General features: G+C 46.0%; 1 protein-coding gene across 2 annotated transcripts in view; it reads right to left on the reverse strand.

Moving 5' to 3' along the window:
* Positions 1–13,176, reverse strand: part of LOC122945126 — a 110,768-nt gene that overhangs the window by 21,583 nt on the left and 76,009 nt on the right. For both annotated transcript variants that reach the window (XM_044304014.1, XM_044304015.1), the window contains exons 16-18: positions 10,822–11,124; positions 7,104–7,448; positions 4,994–5,287 (exon numbers count right to left, since the gene is read on the reverse strand). In XM_044304014.1, the coding sequence (XP_044159949.1) occupies positions 4,994–5,287; positions 7,104–7,448; positions 10,822–11,124 (942 nt within the window). The remainder of the gene's footprint in view (positions 1–4,993; positions 5,288–7,103; positions 7,449–10,821; positions 11,125–13,176) is intronic.

Consider the following 13,176-nt stretch of genomic DNA (forward strand, 5'->3'; position numbering starts at 1 on the left):
TAGTAAGGCATGGTAAAGGGCATCATGCTGGGGGCTACAGGATGATTAGGAGCCGCGAGCTCTCCCGGGTCCGGCCGCTCGGCAACTCCCGGATCTGACATGTTAACTTATTACGAGGTGGCCGCTGGTGACTAAAGGGGCCGGAACAATCCCCTTCCCTCCGGATACAAGTTCTTACCGGTATCGCCGGGTTCGCGCAGGCCAAATCTCGTGAGACTCCGGACGTCCTGTGTACGCGGTGACGTTGCTGACGCAGGAAAAGCAGGGCCGCGGCGGTGCGATGATGAAGAGGGCGGGATTCTCTGTGTCTTTGAAGGGATCCGCCCACGGAGGTCCTCAGCAGCGCGGGAAACTTTACTCCAGGCGGCCGGTGGCCATCTTGATCACGATTCCCTGACAGCAAGCAGGGTGTTGCAAAGTCCAATAAATCACAGTCCACAAATACGATTTTCCCTCTGGGGGTAGCGCAACACAGTACAGCGCCTCTGATTCCTCCCAGGCACAATTTCAATCCACCGGCTTGGAAATAAAGGGTACAGTCTTTGCCATACGGTGGTGGAATAGTTAAAGCACACAGTTCACACTTCTCTGCACTGTAGAAGTATGCGGATCCTGTTCGTGACGCCAAAAAGAGCGATGCAGTGTCCCAGGGGGTCAGTAGTGTATGCTGGGCTTTGTAGTGCAGATTGACCACTAACCTGGGATCCACTGTCGTCTTCAATTGGGGCAAACACTGGAACAGGCAGGTAGTTAAAGAGTTCGTGACGCCAGTGTCAATTAAACGGTGACACGCCGTGTAAAGTATGGTGGAAGAACGAAGCAAGCACAGGATAGCCAACAAAAACTGGAACTTTTACTGAATATCAGTCAGGATAATACATGGACACAGGAAGAGCACAGTTCCATAAAAGACGGTTGGTTTCTTATAGCAATACAGGTGGTTCTTGGGAGTACAGAATGGCCGGTCTTAGCAAGGCATTATACAGAGTGTTGATTACAGGAGATGCAGTACAGGCGGCTTACTCAACATTCCTGACTGGTCCTGCTACATGTGCCTTTCTCTCCAAGGTCTAATGCCCTTTATCTGGCGTACCCTTGAATCGATCCTTATCTAGTACCTCCTCTGTTATCTTGAGTACCTCTTGCTTTCTCTGATCGGCCTCTGTGGTATTCTGTGTCTTCAGGCTGATTAGCTATGCCCTTCTGACTTCTATGCATGGACTCAGGAGGGAATCCTCTCTGCACTGAGTCTGGAAACTTCTCTCCTTCCTGAGCTAGGCCCTAGCCTATTTATACTGAACTGGGGGCTCCCTCTGCTGGCTGTGATAAGAATCGCCGGTAACCGGCCTGACTGGCTTAAAGGGAACTACACACTCAAATCTAGCAGTGTCGGGTAGCCTACCCGTATGCTGCAAATGTTCTAGAATATGGGCCCCCCAACCCCAAGGGCTTGTATCTGTAGACAAGCATAAAAGATTCTTCCTTATCCAAAGAGCCTCCTGGGTTAGATTGTCTCTTATCAACCACTACCTGATCTGATCTGAAATAACTAAGCAAGATTCTAAGGGTTTCTTTCCCCCTTCCCAAGCTGTCAACAGGTCCCACTGCAGGCCTCTGGAATGGAACTGGGCCAATACAACAGCTGGAATACATGATGTCAAACTTCCCAGAATCAACATACCTTTTTCTCATGGATATTATTGGGCTCTGGGCTAGATCTTGTATTTTTTTTTCTTTATTTCCAGATCTTTTCTTCCGTCAGGAAGCACGTCTGTACCCTTGAATCCAGCAGCAATCCTAGAAAATGCTGACTTTGCCAGGGTTCTGGTGTCAATTTTTTCTTTGTTCAAGACCCATCCTATTTCCTCCAGAATCTGAGACACGTTCTCTACTGCTTCCCTGCAGGCCTCCCATGAATCTCCAACTATCAAAAAGTCGTTCAGATAAAGGATAAAAAGAATATCCTTCTCCCTGATATGAGCTGCTATCTCAGAGATTACCTTTGTGAACAGTCTCGGTGCCATTGACAGACCTGAAATTGTAGATGTCTGACTATTCCTCCTAGTTCTACGGCCACTCGGAGGAACTTCTGATAGTCTCGATGGATAGGGACATGAAAATAAGCATCTTTTAGGTCCAGGACCGCCATGAAGCAATTGGGATAGAGCAAATTTATTTTCATATTTTGGTCTCCATTTTGAACTTTTCTAAGATCAAGAACCCAGCTTTTTTAAATTTATAATTGTTCTAAAGGTTTTTTCACCAGAAAGTAAAAACCTTCTGCCTCCTGTCCCCTTGGAACTCTCAGGACTTTCTTTTTTTAATAATTCCAAGACTTCTAGTTCTATAGAATTGTTTCTTTCTCCAGCAGTCTTTGTGACTACAAATCTTACTGGAGGAGGAGAACGAAAGTCTAGTTTTAAACCTAGACCTATGGTGTCTAAAATCCAGGAACTGTTGGAAATTTGCTGCCATGCAGGAAGAAATTTTGCTAGTCTGCCTCCTACAGGCAACCTGGCATCATTGTTGGTCACCTGATTTTATTTTATTTTTTCTTATCTGTAAAGGATTGACCAAAGAAAAATCCTCTTCCTCTTCTTCTTTGTGATCTGTATTTACCTTCTTTGTCTTTCTTATCTCCTTCTCTGTTACCTCGAAAGGGATGAAAGGAATGATCAAATCTTCCTCTAGCAGAAAAGGTCTGAACTGGAGATTTCTTCTTCTTATCTGCCTTTTCTTACAGCTTGTCTAAAGCAGAACCAAACAGATACTCGCCCTCACAAAGAACAGCACACAACCCTTTCTTGGAAAGCAAATCTCCACTTCAACCTTTTTAGCCACAAAGCCCTTTGGGCAGAGTTACCGAGAGCAGAAGATCTAGCCGCAAGCCTAATAGAAACTGCAGAAGCGTCTGCTAAAAAATCAGCTGCTTTCCTAATGGTGGGAAGACCTGCTAGAATTTCCTCCCTAGGACATTTGTTTTTTAACTGATCTTCTAACTCAGAGCCAAACAATTAAGGAACGTGCTGTACAAGTGGACGTGATAGAGGGCCTAAAGGATGATGTAGCCGCCTCCCAGGCACCCTTTAGGAACACATCTGCTTTTTTATCTAATGGGTCCTTAAGGGAGCCCATATCTTCAAAGGGGCAAAGCAAATAGCCACGTCTATTTTGGGTGCTTTGTTCCAAGGGGCACAATCTACTTCTGTAAAGGGTTATTTTCTTCTAATATGTTTAGAAATATAAACTCTCCTACTAGGCTTATTCCATTCCCCTTTAATTAAACATGTGACATTTTTATGTATAGGAAAACATCATATCCTGCACGGATTTTGGCTCCTTAGAATCTTCAATGCCCATGGTCGATTTTACTGCTTTTAATAAACGATCACTATCTTCCACTGGAAAAAAGGGGTCTTCCAATTTCTTTTTCCTCTTTTCCAGAAGAAAAAGATGATACGTCAGAACATAGATCTTCAATTTAATGAAAATCCTGTTCCAGCTCTGAGTCAGAGGAGCTCACCAAATCAAGACGCTGGAGTCTCTTAGATTTCTGCTTTTTGCGACCCCCAGACTTCGTTGTTGACACAGAAGAGCTGACCTCAGGCCTGACTAATGACTGAAGGCGATTCTTCCGCCACCGTCTTGTCAATGCAGACCTGACACAACTTCAAGTATTCCGAAGATAGAGGGCATCTGCATAGGGCACACTACCTATTCTTCCTTTTAGACAAAACTTTCTTATATAGGACTCAATAAAAGAAATTGGCGGAAGGCCGCTCACCCCCCTTCAGGTACCAGAGCTGGAGTGGAAGCGGGATCCTCAGGAATATCCTTTTTGTCTTCATCCATAGTCGCCTGCCACAGGATATCAGCCCTCCTTATCCGGGTTATGAAAGGAACACCCGCCAGGAGACGATTCATATGTGTCTTGCAGTAACTCCCATGAACCCGCCGGCAACTACCATCGGGTTACGTGCTCTATAAGCGCCTCCCGTGATGTCATCGCTGAGCATGCTCACACATCCGGCGCTCTGCGTTCCAAGCCTTATTACCGACGTCTTCCGCTTCCTGTTAAGCCACTAAGGCATCCGGCAACTACCGCTCCTCCCCTGGGACTCTTTCCTAAATGCCTAAGGTACGCCACCAAGCATACCCCACAGCGCTTCTGAGCCCTTCATACCAGCTATCGTGCCTCTGCCGGTCCACCAGTGCATGAACATGGCGCCATATATTGAAAGGGACCGCAGATAAACAGTGGATACGCGGGGGGAGAAGCCACATGAGAACTTCAGGCTTCGCTCCAGAGACTGGAAACCATACAGAAGGGGAAGAAGAGCCTCCGCCTTTTTGTACTTCAGGTTTCCAGTCTGTGGTGGGGGAGCCTCTCTCTCGTGGTGCTGTCGTGGGTGAGGGGAAAAATGGCCGTGCGGGGTCCATTACATGCCGGACACCAGACCCCATTGACTATAAGGTCGGTTACCCTTCTGCCATAGCGCACAATACTGCAGCGTGCTGGGGGATGGAATCTTCTATGGAGTCTCAAAACTCCTATAATCCCTTTCTCTAAAACATACATTTTATAAATCCTTAGAATAATACAAGTACAGATGACTGTGGGGACCGAAAACTATCCTTTACTACAATGTAAAGGGTCGACCTCCAGCTTATCCTACTGTATGTACTACTACTCCCACCAGATATCTGCAGGAAATCATTCACAGTGCAGATGATGGGGGTCTGGTGGGAACTATCTATGGAGTCAGTGTTGTACAGGGTGTGACTAGGCCAGTGATCGGCAAACTGCGGCTCTCCAGCTGTTGCAAAACTACAACTCCCACCATGCCCTGCTGTAGGCTGAAAGCTGTATGCAGTCTTTGCATGCTGGGAGTTGTAGTTCTGCAACAGCTGGAGAGACGCAGTTTGCCTATCACTGGACTAGGCCATCAGTGTTCTGTGCGGTGCGATGACCGGGGTCCTTCTAGGGCCGTACCTGTTACACGGAGGTCGTGATGCTGAGGAGATGTCAGGGATTCATGCTCCCAAGTCACTCGCACTCCAGAGCGGAAATCTTTCCAGGGAACTGTGCATTTACTTGTAGCATCAAAGGTCTGTTCCTCGTCCGTCTGGATAAGTTTTCTGGTTGAAGGGATTGGTTTATTATCTGCCATATTATTCCAGGTAATCTTAATACTTGATGGATAAAACTTTAATAAACTCATGGAGCAGGTCACTGTGTCTGATGCACCGGGGGTTAACTTCACCGGCTTCGCTATCGGCGGAGTCACTGGGGGTAAAACATATGATGAGCTTTGTGTATGTGTTATACAATCCTATAAACGTCCCTACTCTTGTAAAGGAGGCTGGAAATGCTGACACGTATTAGTTGTGCAGAATCTCCCTTAAGCAGCTCTCAGAATGCACTGTGTACATAGATGTCAGTGCAGCAGCTCTCAGAATGAGCTGTGTACATAGATGTCAGTGCAGCAGCTCTCAGAATGTGCTGTGTACATAGATGTTAGTGCAGCAGCTCTCAGAATGCGCAGTATACATAGATGTCAGTGCAGCAGCTCTCAGAATGCGCTGTATATATAGATGTCAGTGCAGCAGGTCTCGGAATGCGCTGTGTACATAGATGTCAGTGCAGCAGCTCTCAGAATGGGCTGTATACATAGATGTCAGTGCAGCAGCTCTCAGAATGCGCTGTATACATAGATGTCAGTGCAGCAGCTCTCAGAATGCGCTGTATACATAGGTGTCAGTGCAGCAGCTCTCAGAATGCACTGTATACATAGATGTCAGTGCAGCAGCTCTCAGAATGTGCTGTGTACATAGATGTCAGTGCAGCAGCTCTCAGAATGCGCTGTATACATAGATGCCAGTGCAGCAGCTCTCAGAATGCGCTGTGTACATAGATGTCAGTGCAGCAGCTCTCAGAATGCGCTGTATACATAGATGTCAGTGCAGCAGCTCTCAGAATGAGCTGTGTACATAAATGTCAGTGCAGCAGCTCTCAGAATGCGCTGTATACATAGATGTCAGTGCAGCAGCTCTCAGAATGGGCTGTATACATAGATGTCAGTGCAGCAGCTCTCAGAATGCGCTGTATACATAGATGTCAGTGCAGCAGCTCTCAGAATGCGCTGTATACATAGGTGTCAGTGCAGCAGCTCTCAGAATGCACTGTATACATAGATGTCAGTGCAGCAGCTCTCAGAATGTGCTGTGTACATAGATGTCAGTGCAGCAGCTCTCAGAATGCGCTGTATACATAGATGCCAGTGCAGCAGCTCTCAGAATGCGCTGTGTACATAGATGTCAGTGCAGCAGCTCTCAGAATGCGCTGTATACATAGATGTCAGTGCAGCAGCTCTCAGAATGAGCTGTGTACATAAATGTCAGTGCAGCAGCTCTCAGAATGCGCTGTATACATAGATGCCAGTGCAGCAGCTCTCAGAATGCGCTGTGTACATAGATGTCAGTGCAGCAGCTCTCAGAATGCGCTGTATACATAGATGTCAGTGCAGCAGCTCTCAGAATGAGCTGTGTACATAGATGTCAGTGCAGCAGCTCTCAGAATGCGCTGTGTACATAGATGTCAGTGCAGCAGCTCTCAGAATGCGCTGTGTACATAGATGTCAGTGCAGCAGCTCTCAGAATGCGCTGTGTACATAGATGTCAGTGCAGCAGCTCTCAGAATGCGCTGTGTGCATAGATGTCAGTGCAGCAGCTCTCAGAATGCGCTGTGTGCATAGATGTCAGTGCAGCAGCTCTCAGAATGCGCTGTATACATAGATGTCAGTGCAGCAGCTCTCAGAATGCGCTGTATACATAGATGTCAGTGCAGCAGCTCTCAGAATGCGCTGTATACATAGATGTCAGTGCAGCAGCTCTCAGAATGCGCTGTGTACATAGATGTCAGTGCAGCGGCTCTCAAAATGCGCTGTGTACATAGATGTCAGTGCAGCAGCTCTCACCCTGAGATCTCTATATACCAGTGCAGTGCGGTGAAGAACTGTAGGTACATTTTATAACTATACCCTTACATCTAATAACCCAACCCATAATTCCTGATGGTCCAGTGTGTCCAGAGAGTTACTCACATGAGATGAAGAGAGGTCCCGTGCTTCTCTCTATGGGGCGATCCAGACTCGGGTGCTGTACTTCACACATGAACTGAATCCCATGGTAATGTATGGGAAATGAGTGGACGTGTAATGAGGCTTTACAGCGGTATCCAGTGTCTGAATATTGGGCTGCTATGGGCTCGATCCGGGATTTGTACTTTTCTGCGGGGACATAATCATCGCGTCCTCTCTCCTTCACAAACCAGGTCACGGTCAGTTTATTGGGGAAGTATCCGCTGATGTCACAGTGCACGTTTACTTCTTTATTGATTAAGATAATTGGTGTGGATATCTCTCCGACTTCTGGGCGCCAGGGTAGACCTATACATATAGGAAAAGCGCAAAACCTCATGGACGTAATTCTACAAATACATCAATGATAACGGGAACAGCAGCAATAATCGCATTCTATGTAATGTTACCGTATTTTTTGGTTTATAAGACGCACTTTTTACCAAGAAATGATCTTGCCATAAAGTGGTTGTGTCTTCTAATTGGTAGTCAGGGCGATCCAGCAGTGCCGCACTCCCCGATTGCTTCCTAATGATCCGGCAGAGCGCATTCAGCAGTAGTGAAGGGACATGGGAGTTTTATTAAAGATGATAGATGTATGTGTGTAGCAAAGCTGTAAGGCCTATTGCACACGACCATATGGTTTTGCTTTCAGTTTTAAACAGATCCGTTTTTCCTTCTTTTTTTTTTTGTTTCAGTAGTGCTTCCGTTCCGTTTTGCCATTCTGTTTTTCCATTAGTAACCCTTGTTTTGCGGATCGGAAACGGAAGCATACAATAATGTTTAAACAGTAAGTACATAAAAAAATTGGGCTGGGCATAACATTTTCAATAGATGGTTCCGCTAAAATGGATACGGACGACATATGGATGCATTCTGTATGCATTCCATTTTTTTTTACTTTGACTTGAATGGAGCCACGGACCGTGATTTGCGGGCAATATTAGGAAATGTTTTTTCTCTGAACGGAAATGGAATGCATACGGAGTACCTTCCGTTGTCTTTGCAGACCCATTGAAGTGAATGGTTCCGCATATGGACTGCAAACGGAATCCGCAAAAAACGGAAAAAAAAAAAAGGTGTCCAAGAGGCCTAAGTGTGTGTAGCAGAGCTGTAAGATTGTAACAGAACTATATCTGTGTGTAGCAGAGCTGTGAGTGTGTATGGCAGAGCTGTGTGTGTCTCGCAGACAAATACTTACAAATAATCTAGCAGAAGAACAGAGCAGTGATATTTGGATAGGTACATTTCATGAGGTGACCACATGCACCACTGCTGGTTGGTACAAGGGTCCGCAGATGACACAGTAAGGGTAACAGGAGCTGAAGAAAACTATTCCCCTCCATTCTACACCCGGAAGTTACTGACCTTGACCCCTCTACTCCAGTAAAACACCAGTAAACCACATTACATTCAAAGAGGAACAAGAAAATATTTTTTCTAATTTTCTGTGGTCTAATCCTGGGGTGCGTCTTATAAAGTGAAAAATACGGTATATATAGTATTTCTTTTAAAACGCCATTAATTCCATAGCACTGTGCATCTGTAAAGGGGTTCACATACATGATAGAAAACAAAACAAGTACAAAAGCCTGAATGTATTAACAGGCTGGTAGAGAGGAGCAGAGGACCCTGCGCAGGAGGGTTGAACATGTACAGAGATATAATCCCTCGTCTCCTTTGAGGGTAGGATGTTTTGTTTCTGGGTTCGCTATGTGGGGGGAATTTATCAAACCCTTCCATCCAGAATTCTGGCTTCAAAAAGTTCGCAAAATTAGGGCTTTGCATCTTTTGGGCCCCTTGTCAGTGGCGTGCCTACGGTGTTAGGCACTTGGGGCAGTCCTTTTTCTGCCCCACCCCTCCTTCCCCAATAATTTAAAATAATTGTACCCCCTCACAGTAGTATTGCCCTCATTGTACAACCTTCACAGTAGTTTTGTCCAGATATGTGCCCGCTTACGGTAGTTATGCCAATATTGTGCCCCCTCACAGTAGTTATGCCCTCATTATACCTCTTTCACAGTAGTTATGTCCACATTGTTCCCCCTTAAAGTGCTTATGCCTTCGATGTGCCCCTTTCACAGTAATTATGACCTCTCTGTGCCCCTTTCACAGTAGTAATGCCCTCTGTGTGCCCCCTTCATAGTAGTAATTCCCATTGTGCCCTCTTCATAGTAATAATGCACATTCTTCACCTTTCACAGTAGTAATGTACATTGTGCCCCCTTCATAGTAATAATGCCCTTTGTGCACTCTTCATAGTAATAATGCCCATTTTTTCCACCTCCATAGTAGTAATGCCTGTTGTGCCCCCTTCATAATAGCAATGCCCATTATTCCACCTTCACAGTAGTAATGCCTATTGTGCCCCCTTCATAGTAGCAATGCCCATTTTTCCCCTTCGTAGTTGCAATGTCCATTGTGCCCTCTTTACAGTAGTAATGCCTATTGTGCCCCTTCATAGTAGTAATGCCCAACGTGCCCCCTTTATAGTAATAATGCCCATTGTGCCCCCTTCACAGTAATAATGCCTACTGTGCCCTTTAATGGTAGTAATGCACATTTTGCCCCCTTTATAGTAGTAATTTCCATTGTGCCCCCTTACAGTTATAATGCCAATTGTGCCCCCTCTATAGTAATAATCGCCACTGTGCCCCTTCACAGTAATAATGCCCATTGTGCCACCTTAATAGTAGTAATGCTCTGTACCCCTTTGTAGTAGTAATGCCCTCCGTGTCCCCTACATAGTAGAAATGCCCATTGTGCCCCCTCCACAGTAGCCCTCTGTGCTAAAAAAAAAACACAAAAAATGTGTAACTACTCTCCCCATTGTGCCCCCTCACAGTAGTTATGCTCTCATTGTACAACTTTCACAATAGTTATGTCCACATTGTATCTTCTTAAATTGCTTATCCCTTCATTGTGCCCCCTTCATAGTAGTAATGCCTATTGTGTTCCATTCATAGTAGTAATGCCCTCTGTGTGCCCCTTCACAGTAATAATCCCCATTGTGACAGATATAACAGGATTCAGCACACAATCGGTGATTGTCACATCTTCTCTCTTCTTCCCTTGTACAATGAGCTCTGCACAGGTCACAGAGCAGCCCAGAGAACTCTCCCATAGAAGTCAATGAGGTTCCTCCTGACCACTGTGTCTATGGACCACCGGGCTGCCGTAAAACCATTAATGCCGTGTAAATGCTAAGAACAGATCAACCAAGATGGCCGCCCCCATAATCATCTTCAGGAAACAGAAAAAATCCAATACATCTGCCATCAGAAAATAAAAACGGATTAGGCTACTTTCAGACCAGCGTCATGGATCAGCAAAAACGCTTCCGTTACCATAATACAACCGTCTGCGTCTGTTCTTAACGGATCCGGTTGTAGCATCTCTAAAATAGCCAAGATGGATCCGTCTCTAAAACTATTGTAAGTCAATGGGGGACGGATCCGTTTTCTATTGTGACAGAGAAAACGGATCCATCCCTATTGACTTACATTGTGTGTCAGGACGGATCCATCTTGTTCCGCACCACATCGCGGACAGGAAAACGCTACAATTCTACCTCTTTTAATGGTGTCTGCACTGAACGAAGCTGCTGATTTCAGGATAAATAATTCATTGGTGTTACCTGTGGAGTAAAGAACATGGGCATGATGGCCTCCGAATGTATTACCTGCGTCCCTTATGTACATCTCTCTCCTTTCTGGTCCACCCAGTGATCCGTGGCTCCAGGTGACTATGATCTTAAAGTCATGGTCGGTGATGTCCTCCTCCGGGACGGTGCACTCACTCCTCACATCGTAGGTTGAGTCTGGATTGTGTTGATAGGTTTCTCTGGATGTTACTTCACTGTGTGAACTGCAGCTCCACGTGATTTCTATCGGCTTGGGGTAAAAACCCTGCAAACTGAGAGTACAGAGACCTTCTCCTCTCTGTCCGAGAGACCACCGTATGGGCTCCTGCATCCTGGGAGAAGCTGGACAAGAGAATAGATGTTACACCGCTGCAGAATAGGGAGAAATCATCTGGTTTGGTAAATTTGTCAATTCCATTGAGAAATATTTTCTAAATTAGTAAAACACAGGAGGTCTCGGCATTTATGCTCAGCTCCTTCTCATTGCTGTTTTCTGCTTCTTTTCACTCTGCAGATGATATAACATAAGCTTAGCTGGTATTATATAGATTATACATTATTTTCAGCATTGATGTAATCAGCGGGTCGCTCAGTTATCACACCACCTCTTCAGATTGTGAATCCCCCATAGACAAGCTGGTCCACATGACAAGCGTCTTGTCGTTCTCCCCTATGTCCCCCAATTCCCAACCAAATAAAGACAACACCTCAGGTGGCTTTTATTGGCCACAGCAGCCATTTTATTAAATAAACATACAATAAATAACCAACCCCAAAGGCCTTCCCACCTGAAGGCCACCCAAGGAACACATAAAACACGGGGAGGGTCCTTGGACAGGTAACTGCCCCACCCCTCAATAAAACTGAATTAACTCTAGTCGATAAACGACAGCTCAGAGGAAGAAAAAACGGTAACCATGGGCAACAAATGTGGGCAGATAACCGCCATATCACTCCCCAAATTCCTGTACCTGGGGAGTCCAGAGCCCAATTGGCTCCCTTCTCACCACGCCAGATCCACCATAATCACCAACTCCAAGGACCCACCACCGCCCATGACCCAAGGTAGTGACAGCTCACCTCCTTGCGTCCCGCCACACCCGCAAAGCCAACTCAATCCCGTCCTGCAAAGTTGAACACCATAACTCAATCCCCACCCCGTTCAAGTGTACTCAATCCCCCCTTCGAAACGCCCCCCCCCTCCCGCTTCAAACTCCCTATGACGCACTGCAATACCGCAATTCCTCACCACAAAACGAACTACCGCCCTATTAACTTTAATCCTGGCTTTGTTGACCCTCTCCACTGACCTGGCGTCCCTCCACTGTTTCCGCGGCACCATGTCTGACCAGACTGTCACCAAACCTGGAAACTGAGCCCACAACCGCAATAAATCTGTCACAACCAGACAGCTGAGAAGCTCTGACAGAAGCCTTTCAGAACCTCCTCCTTGAGTTTTCTTTGTTGTGCTGTTCAGTTCCTCATCTCGTTAGCCTCTCTCAGCTGTCATGGAGTTGGACTGATTGCTTCCCTTTAAATTCCTCCCCATAATGCTTTACTGGGCGGCTTATACTTCTTCCTGGAGTGTGTGTGCATGCTGATCCTATTTCCCAGTCTGCTACTAAGTTAAGTGCTGTACTTTCATCTGTTATTTTCTGTTTGCTGGATCCCAGGTGACCCTGACTCCCTCCGTGTCTGGTGTAGGGAGCCGGTGGTCGTGTCCCCTCACTATTGTAGGGTGTTCAGGTGTTATATAGTCGAAGTACGTGGATATGCGACCATCCACCTTTGGGATTTTTGCATAGGCTGAGCAGCCAGGGAAAGTGCCAGGTCTTATGCAGGGGTCTCCCTTTTGGTTCCTTAGCTTTGGATCCAGTGAGTCATACAGGGAGTGCAGAATTATTAGGCAAATGAGTATTTTGACCACATCATCCTCTTTATGCATGTTGTCTTACTCCAAGCTGTATAGGCTCGAAAGCTTACTACCAATTAAGCATATTAGGTAATGTGCATCTCTGTAATGAGAAGGGGTGTGGTCTAATGACATCAACACCCTATATCAGGTGTGCATAATTATTAGGCAACTTCCTTTCCTTTGGCAAAATGGGTCAAAAGAAGGACTTGACAGGCTCAGAAAAGGCAAAAATAGTGAGATATCTTGCAGAGGGATGCAGCACTCTTAAAATTGCAAAGCTTCTGAAGCGTGATCATCGAACAATCAAGCGTTTCATTCAAAATAGTCAACAGGGTCGCAAGAAGCGTGTGGAAAAACCAAGGCGCAAAATAACTGCCCATGAACTGAGAAAAGTCAAGCGTGCAGCTGCCAAGATGCCACTTGCCACCAGTTTGGCCATATTTCAGAGCTGCAACATCACTGGAGTGCCCAAAAGCACA

Source organism: Bufo gargarizans, chromosome 8 (genome assembly GCF_014858855.1).
Source record: "Bufo gargarizans isolate SCDJY-AF-19 chromosome 8, ASM1485885v1, whole genome shotgun sequence".
Taxonomy (NCBI): Eukaryota; Metazoa; Chordata; class Amphibia; order Anura; family Bufonidae; genus Bufo; species Bufo gargarizans.